The sequence below is a fragment of the Podarcis bocagei genome (assembly GCF_964188305.1).
Source record: "Podarcis bocagei genome assembly, chromosome: 4".
In the NCBI taxonomy this organism is placed as follows: domain Eukaryota; kingdom Metazoa; phylum Chordata; class Lepidosauria; order Squamata; family Lacertidae; genus Podarcis; species Podarcis bocagei.
This window is the reverse complement of record NC_138128.1, coordinates 54,008,839-54,027,890: the sequence shown is the minus strand read 5'-3', so window position 1 is coordinate 54,027,890 and position 19,052 is coordinate 54,008,839. Positions and strand designations below refer to the sequence as shown.

Sequence of the window (19,052 nt, the reverse complement as noted above, 5' to 3'; positions counted from 1 at the left end):
GCAGATTAAGCTACATCGTGCAAGAGGGTGTATTCAGAAAGGACTCATTCAGGTGTCCTACATGCCAGGAAATGAAATTCCTGATCTGTTGTCTAAGGTTGTTAACAGAGAACAACTTAAAGTTTATGTACAGAGGTTGCAATTGGGTTGAACCACAGGTACTACAGGTTACACGGAAAGGGGGAGGATGTTAGGATATTTCCGTTCCACCTTAAAAGGGAGCAGGCTTTGTGAGTCACACAGTCTGTGTATTTCCTGTTCACAGGATGTTTCTGTTGTGTCTTTGCTTTTGTTTCTCTCTCTGTGCCTGGACACTGAAGCAGGCAGTCATGTTTTTTCTTTGTTGTGACCAACGCTGAATAAACTCTCCTTAGTGCATCTTTCGCTGTGCGTTATCTGCTGATAGAGCGTGCATTGGCTCTGGAATGTGGCAAGCTATTTCTGGAGCTCGTGTCGCTAATTGCTGATACTGCGTGTCTACGGGAGATCGATGGACGTCCGGAATCGACGTGGGGCCTTGATGGACTTTGTCTCCCTGGCAGTATCCCAACAATATTTGCTTGAGAAATTTTGGCAAGTTTACATTTTTTCATTAGGAGCTAGCCAGAATATTCTTATATCCTGTTGTGATTGCTTGCTTCATCTTTTCTCCCTGAAGAAGGGTTGCAGAAACCTTTAGTTCACCAGATATTGTTGGCCTATAACTCCCAAGTAGCATGGCCAACGGTCAGGGATGATGGGAGTTTGATGGGATATTGTTGGCCTATAACTCCCATCATCCCTGACTGTTGGTCATGTTTCCTGGGGCTGATGGGAGCTGGAGTCTAGCAACAGCTGGAGGAGCACCGGTTCCCCTTTCCTGCCCTACATTCAAAACCCTTCAGGAAACATTGTAATAAAAAAAATTTAACCCCCCTAAGAATTGGTTGGCTTTTTGTTTATTTTGATCTCTTGCTCTGAAAGTTTTTTAAAAGGCTCCAGACTTCTTGTCAAATATCCACTATAAAATGATGGATGGTCTTTGAATTCTCTGGTGTTGCCTCTTCCTTGAACTGAGCTTCAGGTGCTTAACCTTGATTGTAGAAAAAGGGATTGAATGCTCTTGGTCAGAAGGGTTTTCCTTCAGCTTGACAATTTTATTTTTTTTATTTTTGGAAGGGAGACATTCTTTCAGCTCCCATTTCACTACAAATACTTCAACCACAGCATGTGCACTGCCTGGAATTTCTGTCACATGCCAGTGGAAATCACAATATTGCAGAAGGGGCTGTAATGTTTTTTTGAAGGGAGGAAGTTCAACCCTGTTAATCCAGAAACAGCTAGAGGAGGTAAGAAATCTGATGAAAATTATCCTGTCCAGTAATTTCTGCAAGTCTCCTTTTGAGGAAATGCTCTTGACAGGTATTGAGGGCTTACATATTTATCTGTTTTCCTGCCTTAACTTCATTATCTAGCTTTTACCATTCAGTCTATACAGTATGTGGGGGGGCAATGAAGAAAGCTTGAAGAATGCTGTTTACTACACACTGAAGTTATAATTAGTAAGAACCCCACAGATCAAAACAAACACAGATGGTCCGACCAAAAAGGTCTATGTATAGGTCATTAGCAAGTTAAAGATTAAACTGGATTTCAGTTTTTGAATTTACCCAGCAATCTTGTTTGTGCAAGACTACAACCCCTTCAGCCCAATCCTGTAATCCCATTCCCCTCAGATTACAAACCCGATTCTGAAAAGTAGTGCACTGTCCCTTGTTTTCAACATGTCCGGTGTACCTGACCATATAGTTTGGACTAAGCGGCAACATTTTTCCTTTGCCTCATGACAGTTTCTTCTCTTACATCACAAATAAGAAGTTTTATATGCATGAGCAAAATGGCATCTCAACTTGAGACGAAGGAAGGCATGGCGTTAAAGATAAACTTTTGGTTTTTGTTATTGCTGAAAGCAGACAGATAGCTCAATACTCTGACCAATTAGAAAGTATCTTATTTCTTTTTAAATTTGTGTGTGTAATTTGAATGTTATTTAAAATTGGATATATTTAGCGACATACTAGCCACATACAGCATCAAACACCAATGCTACCTGCACTAGATCTTTAAAGCAGGACAATGCCACTTTAAACAGTTGTGGCTTCCCCCACATAAACCCTGGGTGTGTAGTTCCTTAAGGATGTTGAGAATTGTTAGGAGATCCCTATTCCCTTCAAAAGAGCTGCAGTTTCCAGAGTTCCCTGGATAGATTGTTAAACTGCTCTGGGATTTGTAACTCTTTGAGGGGAATAGGAGTCTCCTGTGGTGCTGTGGGTTAAACCAAGGAGCCTAGGACTTGCCGATCAGAAGGTCGGCGGTTCGAATCCCTGCGACAGGGTGAGTTCCCGTTGCTCGGTCCCTGCTCCTGCCATCCTAGCAGTTTGAATGCACGTCAAAGTGCAAGTAGATAAATAGGTACCGCTCCAGCGGGAAGGTAAACGGCGTTTCCGTGTGCTGCTCTGGTTCTCCAGAAGCGGCTTAGTCATGCTGGCCACATGACCCGGAAGCTATACGCCAGCTCCCTCGACCAATAAAGCGAGATGAGTGCCGCAACCCCAGAGTCAGCCACGACTGGACCTAATGGTCAGGGGTCCCTTTACCTTTACCTAACAACTCTCAGCACCCTGAACAAACAACAGACCCTAACTCCCATTGGACCCAGCCAGCAGAAGAAGAAGAAGAGTTTGGATTTGATATCCCGCCTTTCACTCCCCTTCAGGAGTCTCAAAGCGGCTAACATTCTCCTTTCCCTTCCTCCCTCACAACAAACACTCTGTGAGGTGAGTGGGGCTGAGAGACTTCAAAGAAGTGTGACTGGCCCAAGGTCACCCAGCAGCTGCATGTGGAGGAGCGGAGACGCGAACCCAGTTCCCCAGATTACAAGACTACCGCTCTTAACCACTACACCACACTGGCCAGTGGTTAGGGATAATAGGAGCTGTGGTCGAACAACATCTGGAGGGCCACAGGTTCTGCACCCCTGCCCTGGTACCACTGCTCCAGGAATCCCCACCCCCATTTCATGGCAAGATATGATGGAATTCTGAAGCTGGAACTATGTTTGCACTTCCTTTAGCTTGTATATATAAACATTTTTGTGACTGGTATTTGCAGATGCAGCTTTCCTTTTTGAAGGAACTGGAATGTTTCAATGCAGGATTCCCAAGGTTCCCACCCCCCAAGAATATCTGATTTAGTGTTTTCTATTAGTAGAAACTAAAGAAGTATTTTGGAGGGTAGCTAATGTATTTGATATTTGCAACAGGCATATTATAGTTGTTATCAGTTCATTGCTAATTCCTGCATCTGGTGTAGAAAGGCGAAAAGATATTAGGGAACAAAGGCAAGTGATGGTTTAAAGCTGCAATCCCTCACTGCTGCCTTCATTTTCTGCCTGCAGAATATCAAAAGCAGTGCAAATTAGACACATTAGCAGTATTAGGGGAAATGGAGAAATCCACTTAATTGTCACTTGTTGGTAGAGACAGATTGTTGTCAGAGAATGGATTGGTGTTATTACTGCAAGTTCCTGTGGATGTGATTCTTCTGGTTGATACTTACAAATTATCTTTTCTGCATAAGCACTAATGTTTGTTATGAAGCTATAATATGCTATAAGATTGCAGCATTTTTGAAGCCATAATTAATTAAGGAAGCTTAATTGATCATGGTGTTAAAATGCATAGAGCAAGAAGCACATGCTAACAAATTTCAATTTACATTTGCTAATTGCTGTGGTTAGGTTTGCACAAATATACGTTCCAGGCTAATGGAATACGCCCCCGGTCCTTCATTTTTACATGTAGCGCAGCAAACTGCTAATAGCTTAGGTACTCAAGCAGCGAAGGACCTGTAAATGACCAGAAACATTTTAGAGCATTCGTGCAAAAATATGACCTCTGAAACTGAAAGGCTTATACAGACTAAATGAGCTATCAAGTGTTAGCGCTATCTATAAAAGCTGTTTGACTGAGCCTCGGCGCTTCATGGAATAAAATAAAATGCATCACTGATTACGCCCTTAGTACTATGACTTCATCCATTGCACCAATGCATCTTGTCTGTGTTTCTGCAGCAGCTGTGGTTTGCGAGAAGTAAAAGCCACACTGCTGCAGTGGAACAGAGTTCTTGCTGGGTAGAGCAATGGCTCTTTCCAGCTTTGGGGGGGACGGGGGACCTGACAGGATCAGAATCTACTGATCTGGTCATTAAGAGGTTTTCCTTAAAGGATTTGTATACCTAAGGTCAAAACAAACTAGGACAAAGTGTTGTAAACAGTGATTTCTACATCATCCTGGTACACAGGAAAAGCACAGGCTGCCTCATTTTTGGTCTGGGGTGCTTGGTATATCAGCTTGTCACATGCACAACAACCACCCCCACCCCCAAGAAGCATCATAAATCCCATAGGTGCAGTGGCAAAGCAATCTCAAGGCTTCTGTATTAGTGTAATAAGTGGTTGGCGTCCCACATTGGGCTCTTAACACAGTGAACATGATTTGTTGATACTCCAGGTCAATTTTCAAGCCCGTTTTTTCCATGTACTGATTTCCTCAAAGCCATTTCCTGTGGAAGCTCCCAGCCTGCTCAGATTTCACTACATTCTTCAACAACTCCCAAAACCAAAGCTTTAAAGCAGTTTTCTTTTTTGAGAAGAGTCTTATGTCCTAAGATACACCGCGGTTGCGGTTGGGGTTGGGGCAGGTATATGTTTTGATCGTCACTAGCAACATGGCATGGGAAGGAAGAGTTGTACACCTTAATGTAGTTTTTTTCCCTATAGGCTTTGTCCCTTCACTCTGATTCAGATATATGAGCTCCAGTCCTTTCGTACTGGGCCCCACCTGGAAGGGCATCCACTTGCTGCAGTTTAGGGCTCCAGGTCTGAGCTCAGGACAAGCTGAAGACCACCAATTTAAATGGACCCAGGAGACAAAGTTCAGGCATACTTCCCTCTCTTACACACATGAGCAGAAATAAATGTCAGAGAAAAACTGGTTCAACTGCCTTCACTGGTTGAATTTATTTTCAGCTTAGCCCTGATGAGCTGTCAAATCAATATTCATGTTGACATGAAAATAATTGGTAGCAGAAGGGCTAAATGCCACTGCTGCAATATATTAGGCATAATTCAGTGAGCATTATTTGATTTTCTGTTGAAATAGTTCATTCCAAAAGTATGATTGCTGCAAAATACCACAAATCCTGAAGACTTTGCTTCTTTATATCTCTGGTCCTACAAAATTTAACCTAAAAATATTATTCAACTCAGTGATCATTACAAAAGCACTCAAATAACTACAGAATTTTCAACAACAAGGCCCCACCTCTCTTACTCTCTTGAATGCAATTTCAGTGAATCTCCCCTGATACAGAAGACAAGAGTGAGGACTGCATTTGCTTTTTGGCTTTCCAAAAATAAAAATTCTCCCTCTGAGGCATCAGGAAAGGCAGGAGCTAGAGATGAAATAAATTTAGAAGGGGATGTCACATGCATGTTTGGTCTGTTCTGAGTGCATGTGCCACAGAAGCTTCAGCCAAGTGGTTAAGCTCAGCACATGCAGCAGTTAACTTTTACTTTGCATGCAAAAGCACATACTATGACATAAACACACTCTGTAAAGTTGTTACAAGTAGGAATCTCTTATCCCAGAGAGGGTACTTTGCTTCAACATTCTTGCTGTTTCAAAGTCCCCAGCAAGTCTGGAGTTCAGCTGCTTCCAAAGTTCTTCACAAAGTATTCAATTTTCTTCCGCGTTTCCAATCAGTCTCCATTGCTCAGATCTCCCCAACACTTAACACTATAACTTGAGGTGAGCTAATTTGACCATCTTTCCTTTGCTGGTTATTGATTCCTGTACTTCAGGACAGGAATGGGGAACCTGTGGCCCTTCACTTGTTGTAGGACTCCTCCCATCAGCCTCAGTCAGTATTTCTAGTGGTCAAGGATGATGGGAGTTGTAGTCCAGCAACTAAAATCTAAAATCTAGAAAATTAAGATATTCAGGAATATAGCAGGTATTTTAGACTACAATCCTGTACCTGCTTATCTGGGAATAAGCCCTAATAAACTATATAATAAGACACATATAGGATTGTTATGTTAGCAGCCCAGGTATTTCCATCGCACTAGACAACCTGCAGAACAGATTAGGTTTACTTTACATGATTTGGCATTTTATATTCCTTACAATTAGGAAGAGTGTGAGAGCAATATAACTGTGTTTTAATGCTGATGAGGCAGAGAAGCCAAAGCTAGTTGTCTGTTTCTTTTGGGGAAACTTTTTCATGAAATTGAACTAGATGCTTGAAAAGGAGACGAATTTACTCTTTTTAACATACCTTTTGTTTATCTTGCTATATCATATGCAGCTATGTCATTCTATTCAGTAGGGGAAATGCATGCATCTCTCCTAGCTATGAATCCTTGAAATGAACTAGATGTTCTTCCCCCCCAACCATGATATTTAGCATATGAAAATAAGAGAAGTGAAAAGAAAGAAGCATAGGTGAATGAATGAAATCCTCAGGATTCACAAAGCTACTTCACTGTGAAGGCAGCTGAAAACCACTGTGAAGGCAGCTGATCATTTCCTCTCCCCTCCTTGTTTGATTCCTTTATTCACAGGCAGGAATGGCATCCCCAGAAAACCCTGAGCAGCTCATAATTGCCCTGGAGCCAGAGGCTGCATCCATCTACTGCAGGAAGCTCCGCCTTCATCAGATGATAGACTTAAGCAGCAAAGGGCCTGTCAATGGTTATAACCCAAGTGAGACCATTGCCACTGGCTTTACACCAGGTAGGGCTGATTTAATTGAGCTATGATTAGTGCTCAACCTAATTTTCTACTCACCCTTTCTTGCCAAAATCTTTCATAGCAAGATGTCTTCCAAATTTCCCGGCCAACTCTTGCTTTTCACACTGGGAGAACCTGGATAGGTAATTGCCAGCCCTAACAATAGAAACTACAACTACCCGGTCAGGCTCATTAAAGTGTGAACTTTTCAGCTGTTTCACGTGTTTCTGAACTGTGTTATCAAATGTGAGCCTGTGCCAAAGGTAGAATTAAAATTCTGAGAACGTTTTCCAGATGGATAGGGGAATTCTATACCTGTGCTGATTTTATGAATGGAAGAGAATGGAAACATGCTTAGGTTAATTGATCTGTGTCAGGTTGGGTGGGGAGGAGCAGCCAACCCAACACCTGTATTGCTGTAGCTTACCTGGACAGGGGTGGGGCAGGTTGGCTGCCAGGTCAAGGCTGCTTGGACATACCAGCAGGAGCACCACACTGGCTCTACCTATGTGCCTGCACAGCTTTCCCCTTGCCATCATCTCACCCCAGCCCTGTTTAGGGTAAGCTGTAGTGACGCCAGTCTTGAGTGGGTGGCTCTGCTCCAGCACACAGGCCACTGCTGCCTAAAAGGGATTCAAAGTGTGGCATAACATCACTGTTGACGAGTGTGACCATAAAATTAGAATACTATTTCTTCCAGATTACCTGTTCTAGGCACTGGGGAAACAAATGTTTTGAACATCTGTTGAGACATTCTCATGGGAAGGTTCCATCAAAACAACCAGGAATTGTGCAAGACTCCAATTCTGGGGACAGCTGTACATTAAGCAAGGGACTAGAGTAGATGACCTTCCGATTCTGTGGTTATATGCTACTCCTAGCATGATATTAAAAGAGTAACTTCCAACCTGCTGCTTTCCTTGATCTAAAGAAAACTATGATGCCGCATTCATTCATAGTACAAAGAGTGCTTGCAATTAAAACAGTTATTCTTTCTTTTTTAGTGATAGTAACAAACAATGTGCGTATCTTGAGTCCCCAATGCAACTCTCTTATGGGCCACCAAAATAGAAGACGGGAGTTTGCCTTTATGCTACCATGACTCTTGTGTGTCTTAAAATCAGCAAGCAATTTTGCAGAGAACACAGTGTCCCTGGCGCTGTGTATATTTGCAAAATTGGTAACACACCTGATCACCTCTAAATATATATATATTCATATCACAAGTACTATCCCTGAATACAGATTTAATTTAGTCAGACTTCAAATTCTGTGTTGATGCGCCCTCTGCTGGCAGAATTGTGATTTATTCAGAACCAACAAGGATCCCAACAGAGATTGTGATTTGTTCAGTTAAAACCCTTTAGCTGCTGCCACTGTCCTGTTTAGAACCAATTTGTTGTAAGAATTAAAGGAATGTCTGTGAATTGGGGTCATGGCTTTTATCCCCAAAACATTAGGACAAGTGCTCAGCAATATGATGACTAGCCAGCTTTCAGTGCTCTTCCATTTTGTGGTCTGCGGGGTACACATCCAACTTGTTCATGCTTTCTTACAATTAGTGTTTTGTCTCTGTCATCCTCTAGCTAAAGAACACATTCGGCGTAACCGTCAAAGCCGCACCTTTATGGTTGAAAATGTCATAGGAGAGATCTGGTCCGAGTTGGAAGAAGGTAGCGTCCTTCCCTGAGTCACCTTGGCCCTTGCTGCCTTTCGGTTAGACCTGTCAGCAGCAGCATCTGTGCAAAAATGTAGTTATATCATTTGACTCTAATACATGGCTTGTGATTCCTCTTGTATTAACAGGCGACCGTTACATAGTTGTTGATAGTGGAGGAGGGACAGTTGATGTTACAGTCCACCAGATAAGGTTACCTGAAGGACACTTAAAGGAACTCTACAAGGCAACAGGTGAAGCTGCATTCTTCACTCCTACTCATTGTAGAACATCTGCATTTAACCAGTAGAGGGCAGCACAGCGGGGCAGTGCTGCTCACTTGTGCTCTGGTGGGTCACATAGCTGCTGCTTATCAAACACACCAACAGGAGTGCCAGATTGTCTCTGCTGGTGTGTTTGCACTGTGTTGAACTTGCCACTGCCTTGCCTCTCTACCTCCTGATAAGCAACCAATCGGAAGTTAGGTGAGTGGTGGTTCTGTATCATGCAACCCACCACTGAATTTCGTTGTTATTAAATTAAGTGATGGCAATGTTCACAGACATATGTATGCTGTGTACCAAGGGGACTCTGATTCTGTTGTTGTTGTTGTTACCATCACTGCCACCCACCCTTTACCAGCAGATTCTGAAGCAGGTTACAGTAATCTAAAAATCAATATTAAAACTAGTTAAAACAAATCTCAGTCACAGGAATAGCATGGGTCCTGGAAACACACATCTCAGGTGTCCAAAGCTAGCTGAAATCTGCATAGGGAAGGTGTCTGAGGGGAGGGACGTTCATAACTTAGGGGCTGCCACAAAGAATGCCCCTTCCCAGCCCGTACGCACCAAACTTCTGAGGTTGGAAGAACAACCAAGAGGGCTTCCGCTGCTGATCTTAATACCACAGAAGTCTTTTATGGAAGGAGCCAGGCTTTCAGGTGTTAAGTAAATTTACATTGGTTTCTTTTTATTTAACATGCTTCTCCCATCAGTTTTTCAGGAAAGGCAAAGAGCATTGGCAATCAAAGAGAGGAGGGAGTTTTAGTAGGAGCTGAAGCCAGAAGACAAGAAATGGGAACTTCAGGAAAGGGGGAAGAGATTATAAATAGTACATTAAAATTGTGTGCCTGGACCAGACTACATAGTACATTAGTTACATATTTGTGTCTTTAAGTGCATACTTCATAGGAAGCTTCTCCACTTCAGAAGTTCATGGATTCCAAACAAATTCATAGGGTGTTTGAAATGATTGAACATGGCTGAGTTAGGTCTATTAATTTCAGCAGGTCTCCTCTGAGCAACAGTTAGTTGAATTCCACCCATGTATCTGAATTCTGCTTATGACATGCTCCTCCTGAGGTTGCTTACTCAATAATCACCTCCCTGAATTCAAAAGTTAATCCCTACTAAGTGTATTTAAGATTGCAGCTCCAAGTTTGCCTCAACTGCACACAGTATATTTTCCTATGGCTTGATTTTCGAGTGCATATCGCAATGCCCATGCAATATTTAAAATATGTTGGTTGCATCATTCCTTAAGCAATATGTTTGATTAACAGTTCTAATTGTCTCTGATGCAGGTGGGCCGCATGGTTCCTTAGGGGTAGACTATGAATTTGAAAGACTCCTGTGTAAAATATTTGGAGAAGATTTTATTGAACAATTTAAGATCAAGCGGCCTGCTGCCTGGGTTGATCTGATGATAGCGTTTGAATCACGCAAAAGGGCGGCAGCACCAGATCGGACTAATCCACTCAACATCACCCTGCCTTTCTCGTTCATTGACTACTACAAGAAATTTCGAGGACACAGTGTGGAACACGCCTTAAGGAAAAGCAAGTAAGTACTTTTAAGTTAACAGAATCCAAAGAGATTCTTGTGTTCATTGCCACACACGCAAAAAAAGGAATAATCATTCCAAGTAAGACTGAAGAAAATTCATTCCTGGCAATATGTGAAGGAGATGGCATTCTGTTGTATGAAATTTACAAACTGCTTCATGGCCTGAGGCATCAAAGATAAAAATACAAAAAAACAACAACAACCAAACAAATTCTAAAACAAATTCTACAATATCTCAGGGGTCAACTTTCTTAAAACAAAAGCATCTTTGGTTGGCACCTGAACATCATGGTAGAAATAAAAAACTGACAGAAGGCAAACCAAAGCAGCCTTATCTTCAGCATGGGTGGTCTCCCACTTACTCTCCCATTGCGTGAAGGTGTTCTATTTATCATGGCCTTAGCTATTGTAAATAAAAAATCTCATTGGTTACACAGTGAGGATGTGACATTGGAATCCTTTCATTTCCAGCTTTTTGAAACATCTTGAGTTAGTAACATTATTTTTGCTAAGTGAGCAACATTTCATTAAAAAGCATTTCTTTTAAAAGCAAACTTTCTTATCATGTCCTGTTTACAGTGTAGATTTTGTGAAGTGGTCATCACAAGGAATGTTGAGGATGAGTCCCGATGCAATGAATGCTCTCTTCAAGCCTACCATTGATGAAATCATACAACATCTCAGTAAGTATCAAGGGTGTGTTTGAATGTCTTAAGGACTTTTAAAAGACCCACTGACATGAACAGACCTAGCTTAGTCAATGGGGTTACTCTGAGGAGAACTAACATTGGTGGGAAAGAATGCCAAGCGAGCAGAACTTAGTTGGATACAACATTCTAGATCTGAAGAGCACATAGCCTACTTTGATTCCCTCACAATGTCATTCTGTAAATCATATTGGAGTCCTCTCACTCCATTTAGTGAGTTTTCCTGTCATTTGTCATTCTGTTCTCTTAATACCTGCAAAGGTATTACTGTTATTCTGACCATGTGGATTTTCCTCTCCACCAAGGTGATTTGTTTGAAAAGCCAGAAGTAACTAATGTGAAGTTCCTCTTCCTGGTGGGCGGATTTGCTGAAGCTCCGCTACTACAGCAAGCTATCCAGAATGCTTTCGGCTCCAAATGCCGAATCATTATTCCTCAGGATGTGGGGCTCACTATCCTCAAAGGAGCAGTCTTATTTGGTCTGGATCCTGCTGTCATTAAAGTGCGCCGCTCTCCCCTGACCTATGGGGTAGGAGTCCTGAATCGTTATGTGGAAGGCAAGCACCCTGCAGAAAAGCTGCTAGTTAAAGATGGCACCCGCTGGTGCACGGATGTCTTTGACAAATTCATTTCTGCTGACCAGTCGGTGGCTCTTGGAGAGACTGTGTCACGCAGCTATACACCTGCCAAGCCTTCGCAGCTGGTCATCGTGATCAACATCTACAGCTCGGAACATGACCACGTCAGTTTCATTACTGAGCCAGGGGTGAAGAAGTGTGGCACTCTGCGCCTGGATCTCACAGGAACTGATACGTCCGCGCCAAGCAGGAGGGAGATCAAAACACTAATGCAATTTGGGGACACTGAGATCAAAGCCATGGCAATTGACGTTGCCACTTCTAAAAGTGTCAAAGCTGGTATTGATTTCCTAAACTACTAATGCTCCTCCCCTGCCCCCCACCTGTTAGTTCAACACTCTGTTCTCTCATTTTTCAAGCATCACCAAAATGGACTTGCATTTCAGCCAGACGGAAAAAGGAGAGAACCATTAGAAGGGAAACGTCAGGCATTTTTGTTGTTTTTGTTCTCAAAATTATCTGTTCAGGAATCCGAAATTTACATGGTTATCAGGTGCTAAACATGAAACGGAATAATCCAAAATGGCTAAATACATTGTGAGAATTAGTCGTTGAAATATCACTGCCCTCTTGATTGGGAAAACAAATAGTTTTACTGGAAGTATTCCACATGTGCTGTATTTGGGGCCCAAAATGTCAAAGCTCATACTCATGGTCCTACATTGAGCAAATGGCGAGCTGTCTCACTGACACCAACAAGTCTGCTTCGGACAGCAGGAGGTCATCACTGCAGCCCTAAATTAAAGTGGTCCTCTCAAGTGCTGCTGTTAATTGTCAGTGGAGATTTATAGGTCTTTAGCAGTTTTAAAACCAGACCTCTCTTATTTATATGCTTTAATACGAGTGCTAGAGGTGAAGTATCTAGCTTTTCTTTGTAAAATATGAAAAAACAGCACTTACCACCAAGGCAAAGTGCATTTACTTGTTGGGGATAGATGATGACTGCCTCTGGTGGCTTTTGGTTCTGTTTTAGCAAACTTCCAAGCCACAAAGCAGATTTGTTAAGGCTGCAGCCCATTTAAAGGAATCAACTAAATTTGCAAAACAATGTATGCAAAGAGCATACATTTCAAATTAGCAGATATGATACACAATCTCATCTTAGGACAGGCACGCCCTTTTTAGGTGAAGGGAAAAAGGATGATGTTTGCCACCTGCAGTTTGTATAAGTAGTTTGTATAAATACACATTGTATTTAAAACAATGTGTTGGATCCAGATGTTGTGATATCTAGAGCAGACCCACTGGAATCAATGGCACAGGCTAGCTGATCAAGTGCAGTGATTTCAGTGGATCTACCTGAAGTGTTAATCTAACCTGATTAATCCAGAAATAGGGGGACCTGTAGCCCTCCAGTCTCCACCAGTCCCAGTCAGATCACCAATGGTCAGAGATGATGAGAGTTACAGTCCAACATCTGAACGGCTCTCCCTGGATTAGCCATTAACATTGCAGCCCAAATATTTGAGTATTTATTCTTTTTTGTTCATTGGAAAGAGAAGTTTTTTAAAAGTCTCCCTTCTCAACAGTTTTTACAAATTTAAGAGCTCCCACCTCAGATTTTACTTTGGGACGTTATGTGGTAGGTAGGGATTTTTTTTTTATTTAAAAAAACATACTTCCAGCTAGCTGTTGGGCAGACCTCATGCAAAAGAAATGAAGGGGTATGGTGGCAGTAGCTGCCCAGAAAGCACCTCTATTCTCAGGTTGGAGAAAGCAAGGAGCCATTTTCATTACCTCTCTCATACTTGTTAAGAAACAGGAAATATATACTGTGTTGGTCCTAGAAAGTGAGATCCAGTAAAAGAAAAGGGGTACCTTTATACAGGGCCAACTTATTTTACCTATTCATGAAAGAACTATATAAAATGCTTATTGTTATTTAGAATGATTCATCAGGAAAAAAGAAAACAGGTTGTTATATCAACAACTCTATAGAGAGTAGTTAGTTACTGTACCTGTCATTCATTTGCGTCCAAAATACCGTATTTTTTCCTCTGTAAGACTCTCTTTTCCCCTCCTAAAAAGTAAGGGGAAATGTGTGTGTGTGTTATGGAGCGAATGCAGGCTGCGCAGCTATCCCAGAAGCCAGAACAGCAAGAGGGATTGCTGCTTTCACTGCGCAGTGATCCCTCTTGCTGTTCTGGCTTCTGAGATTCAGAATATTTTTTTTCTTGTTTTCCTCCTCCAAAAACTAGGTATGTCTTGTGGTCTGGTGCGTTTTATAGAGCGAAAAATACGGTACTTGCTTTCCCATTCTCTTCCATTGATGTAACTGTATACACAGCCCTGAAAAACATAAGCCATGAAGTGGGCAATTTCCAGCTTTTCTCCTCACCAGCTTCTGTGATAAAGTACATCCGGAAGAAGCTTAAAATCTATTGGGGGGGGGGGGATTGCCAGGAGATACTGTACATATAGGCAGGACAGGAAGTTCAGCTGTATTGCATTTGGCCTGCAGAGGGAGCATGAACACTGTTTCTCCAAGAAATGAGAGACTCTCCTGCCCCTGCTCCCACACAACCTAAGAAAGGAACAAGGCACATATCATGAGCACTGCCAGCTTCAAAACTCTCAAAAGCTTTAGGCAACAAACTAGATCCCTTCCCGGTGTGAATTAGAGCAGCTGAACATAAGAAATTCCCCCAACACAGAAGTTGCTTTAAACTGTGGTGTGATGTGGCTGCATCCACCTAACAGTTTCCTGGATTCGCACATGGCCTGCAGTTCTGCATTACTACATACCAAATGTGATTAGAGGTGGCTTGGGGAAAATATGTTTCTCTGTGCTGCAGGTCCTTCAAGACTGGCAATTTACAGCATGGAGGCAGCTTCCATGCCATGCGGTCTAAAGCCACAATGCAGGGCTTTTGATATGTAGTCACTTCCAGATAGACTGGATTTGCAGCCAGACACCCTCAACACTGATGGAGAAGGTCAGCCATGTTTCCCCGCCCACAACATTTTGAAAACACATTGTGATCCACTGAACCCCAGTCATGCATCCGACGCACCAGAACGTTACCGTAATCGTGTAGTTACACCCTTTTCCAGTTAGCTATGCATGAGTGAAAAGCCATAGACCCTTTTTACTTTTAAAAACGTAAGATTATTGATCAGGCACTTATATTTTAGGGGCCATTGTGCAAATGCCTAAAAATTCAGTGAAGAATTTTAAAGGGGCCCCATTTGCATTATATCCATTATATAATTCCCTGATAGAATGTGAATAAGCTTTGCTGAATTAGCTATCACAGGGATGGACTGGATAATTCTAGTCACAGTATCTAGCTTGCTGTTCCTTAAATAATTATTCTACTGAATAATTAGAAAGTGTGCATGCTGGCCTTCCTTTGTTTTCCTCCTGTCTGCTGTGTTTTAAACGGTTTGTTTTTCTGTATGTGTAAGTGCGTGTGGCCTTCCATGGTTTACAAATAAGCAACTCCTTTGGGTGAGCTATGAACAATATTACGTGATGTATATACAATATTTAAATATTGTACAGATGCTTTCTTTCTAAAGTGCTATTTTCTTGTACAGTGCTCTTTACCTCTGTTGATTTGCATTCAGTGGTTAATTTTAAATAACATAGTTTCACAGTGTGCTTCAATAATTATAGGCTTTTAAGGATGGTGAGATATGAAATGCACAATGATGATCTTGTAATAACAGGAGGGGAGCATGAAGAGTGTCAGACAACCCCACACTCTTCTTGCTATGCAAAGAATAGCATACAGAAACACCTTTGGGTTTTGAATTCTTTTTAATAGCCCCAGTTCCATTTGAAGTACCGTAATGCATAGGAATGACAATGGTTAAAGTCCTTTTGTACATCAGGTCGTCTTCTCTGAAAACTAGATGATCATTTGGGGCATTTATTACCCCAAATGATCTCCAGTTACAAACCGTATGTTTTATTTCAGTGATATCTCTTTATTACTAGATTCAGGCTAAACACAGACCGCCGGCCATATGGAGAGTGCAGCTTGCTGCTTGCCAGGTACTCTAAAAAATAGAGGGATTCTCAAGTACCAGAATGGCCACAAAACATGGCCAGTTCATTGCATTTGACTTGGTGATTTGCCAGCCGTGCAGGCCCCTACTAGACTAGAACAGAATGCATATGTCGTCATAAGCTAGAACACCAGGGGTGGCAAGCTAGAATGGCAAAAGATCGCTTGATATTAATTGTGTTGGACTCCTTTCGGTCCGCTACATCTTCTGATAGGCAATTGCTGCCTGGAAGATACAACACAAGATCATCTTGCATGACTGCTTCCTTGCTTTGTGACATGGCTCTTCCCAGAATCCCAGTTGTCTTGGAAAAGCATTGTTTCAAGTTGTTGCATCTTCATCATACATGCAGTCAAAGGAGCAGGGGCCTGGTATAACCGAGCACCTGCCAGGGCCAAGGATCCCACCACCAGTCTTCGTAGCCCTGCTGCACTGCTTCCTTTTGCAGCTTGTCCCTGTTCACCTGCCTTCTCTGAATGAGCAATAAGCAAAAGAACAGTAACCCTTGTAGTCTCCGGCTGGGAGGTGCTGCACTGGGAAGAGATTTCACTCCGCAGGGACTCCTGCAAAATCCTTACCAAACGCTATTAAGTCCCCACTGCTGGAAACTGCCAAGGTGGCAAGGAGGATCCAAAAAGGACATAGATAAATTGATCTCTGGTAGTGAGAATCTCCTAAGACACTATCCAGCCATTATTTCTGTAACTGTCAGTCATTTCTGATCCTTTACAGCAGCAGAATGCTATCTTTATATTCTTGCTCATTTTCTCCTTTCCATAACTGAGATAGTCTCATTTGCTTCTTTTCTCCCAGTCACAAAACATGATTAGATGGCCAGTCCTCAGATTACATTATATATTCAAGTTGACAAATCAGCTCTTAAAATGTTAAACTCCCTTTTCATCACACAGACAAATTTTAAATGTGGAATTCTTCAGTTTCCTAGCATACGTTCAAGAAAATGTTCTCACTAAATTGTCTTTAGCCATTGCATCTATATATTTTTAAATATGGGATGTTTCCCTAATACATTGTTAGTAGAAGCATGATTCCACTTTCTGTATGGAAGAACACTACAAAGTGTACTATGAAACCTCTTACGCTTTCTCTTCTGTGAACAAAAGTATGTAAAAAAATTATGTGTATTAGCATATCTGCATTAATAGCACATTTGAATGTCTTATCAAAATAGCTGTCATTCCAGGTTAAAAGTGCTATAAACCTGCAATCCTGAGATTTCGGTCTATAAATTATCCACAAAATTATCATACCAAACTTTTTAAGTTTTCCATCCTGTTCCCTAAACTTCTACAGGGATATTATTTCACTTGGATAGTAAGATAATTATATTAATCTAGGTGAGCTAAATTTTGCATAGCAATACAGCGGTTTACAAGAAAGAACTTCTTTCGGATGGAGGTATGTGAGTTACAGTGGTGCCTCGCAAGACGAAATTAATTCGTTCCGCGAGTTTTGTCGCCTTGCGATTTTTTTCGTCTTGCGAAGCACGGTGTCGGGAAAATTTTGGAAAAGCTTCAAAAATCACCAAAGTCTTTAAAAACCTCAAAAAAGGCTACCACACCACGTTCTATGAGTTGCTCCTCGAAGTCAAGTCGCAACTGTATTAACGGTGTTAAGAAAAAGGAAACAAACTTGCAAGACGTTTCCGTCTTGCGAAGCAAGCCCATAGGGAAAATCGTCTTGCGAAGCAGCTCAAAAAACAAAAAACCCTTTCGTCTTGCGAGTTTTTTGTCTTGCGAGGCATTCGTCTTGCGAGGTACCACTGTATCTGATTAATTCCCCTGATGTAATTTGCTCAGTGTGCTTGCAGCCAATGAAGGGAGGTAACTCGTGGATGGCAGCAGCTCCTTAGAAATACACCATGCAGCAAACCAACCTCTTAAGGCTGTATTCTTGCCCATCTGAATCCCTCTGAAGTACATGAAACTAAGGCAACTGCAAATATGTTGGCTGAAGTACTGTTTGGGCTACTGAACTGGCTGTTATGTGTATTGAATATTTAAATATAATCAGACTTCAGTAACTAGTTTTTAAAACCCTGCTATAAGCACTGTTGCTATTATTGTGAGATTTATAATTTTTTAAAAAGCTTATTTCCCCCACCCCATCTTCATCAGCCCCCCAAAAGCAGTATAATTTTGCTGGGCATGCTCTCTGCCACTTAGAATCCATCCCTATTCTCCCAAATAATAGCAAATTAGGTTTGGTGTCTAAGGGAACCTTTTAGAAATAGAATGTGATGCTATACGTACAGGCTTTTGTATGAGCCCTATGCTAAATTTAAAGGAAGTGGCACATGAATTTTCACTTGTAAGTACCGTAGAAACTGGTAAAGTGATAGATGTGTGCCAGATGAGAGTAAGAAACACAATTTTCCATGTGTTTTCTGCTGCAGGGTTGGTTGATTGTTGTTTACAGATCTTGATCAATAGAAATTTAAGGGAAAGGTTCTGCTCTGTGCCATATTAGAGAGACCCAAACTTTTACCCTGACAGCAAAACTTGCTTTCCTTTCTGTGGAAGTTTCCATCTGAACCCAATCATGGAAAACCAAAGCAACTTACCATAAACCTGGAAATTAAAAATGATGGCAGAGTTTATAAAATACTGTGAGCTGGATGTGGATTAAGTTGAATTTAGTTCCCATTGAAATAAGCGACATGATTTAAGTCATGACAAATGTTTCATATTGATTTCAAAAGGAACTAAATTCAACTAAGTGCAATACTATACATGTTTACTCAGAAGTAGGCCCTGTTGAGTTGCCAGGTAAGTTGGTATAGGATTGTAGTCTTAAACTGGATCCATCCCAGTGCTATTAAAGAAACCTCAACCAATGCTCTAAGCAACTTGCAGTAATCCAAATAAACAAGTGTTGAAATATATTATTAAAAGATGTAATTTTATTGCAGTGATGTAACTGCAGTAGCAAAACTGCATTATTTACACTCTTTAAAATCCACAGCACATTGTGTAAAGGTTGTTGGGCATAATGCTACAATATTCATCTCTGCTTTGATAATTCATCAAATATATTGTAAAAAAATAAATAAACATTCGATCATTGTAATCTCATTCAATTTCTTCCCTGTGCAAGACTACAAACCTCACTTAAAGTCCTGGAGCAGATCACAGCTTTTCACTGTTGCATCTCCTGAATACTGTGCTCTTCAAAAAGTGTCAAATAAAACACAGTAAACTGTGAGGGAATATGTCTTCTGCTGATTATTTATGGCTCCTGTGTTAAAAGTTATTTCTAACATGATGCACCATCCAGCAGAAAGGAAGGCCTTTTGTACAGATGACCCTAGTCCTGTGCATCGCAGCTACGCTCTG

At 41.5% G+C, this 19,052-nt stretch overlaps 1 protein-coding gene and 1 long non-coding RNA gene across 3 annotated transcripts in view; one reads left to right on the top strand and one right to left on the bottom strand.

The window, feature by feature from the left end:
• Positions 1 to 18,921, top strand: part of HSPA12A (heat shock protein family A (Hsp70) member 12A) — a 52,303-nt gene extending 33,382 nt beyond the window's left edge. For both annotated transcript variants that reach the window (XM_081192919.1, XM_081192918.1), the window contains exons 7-12: positions 6,665 to 6,836; positions 8,420 to 8,506; positions 8,640 to 8,744; positions 10,076 to 10,334; positions 10,917 to 11,020; positions 11,350 to 18,921. In XM_081192919.1, coding sequence (XP_081049045.1) covers positions 6,665 to 6,836; positions 8,420 to 8,506; positions 8,640 to 8,744; positions 10,076 to 10,334; positions 10,917 to 11,020; positions 11,350 to 11,984 — 1,362 coding nt within the window. In that variant the 3' untranslated portion in view covers positions 11,985 to 18,921. The remainder of the gene's footprint in view (positions 1 to 6,664; positions 6,837 to 8,419; positions 8,507 to 8,639; positions 8,745 to 10,075; positions 10,335 to 10,916; positions 11,021 to 11,349) is intronic.
• LOC308586444 lies at positions 923 to 18,962 on the bottom strand. Its single transcript, XR_014007869.1, has 4 exons — positions 18,823 to 18,962; positions 8,457 to 8,572; positions 5,373 to 5,493; positions 923 to 1,072 (listed from the first exon to the last, which is right to left on the bottom strand). It is a non-coding gene; the product is annotated as an uncharacterized lncRNA (long non-coding RNA).
• Between the last annotated feature and the right edge of the window lie 90 nt (positions 18,963 to 19,052).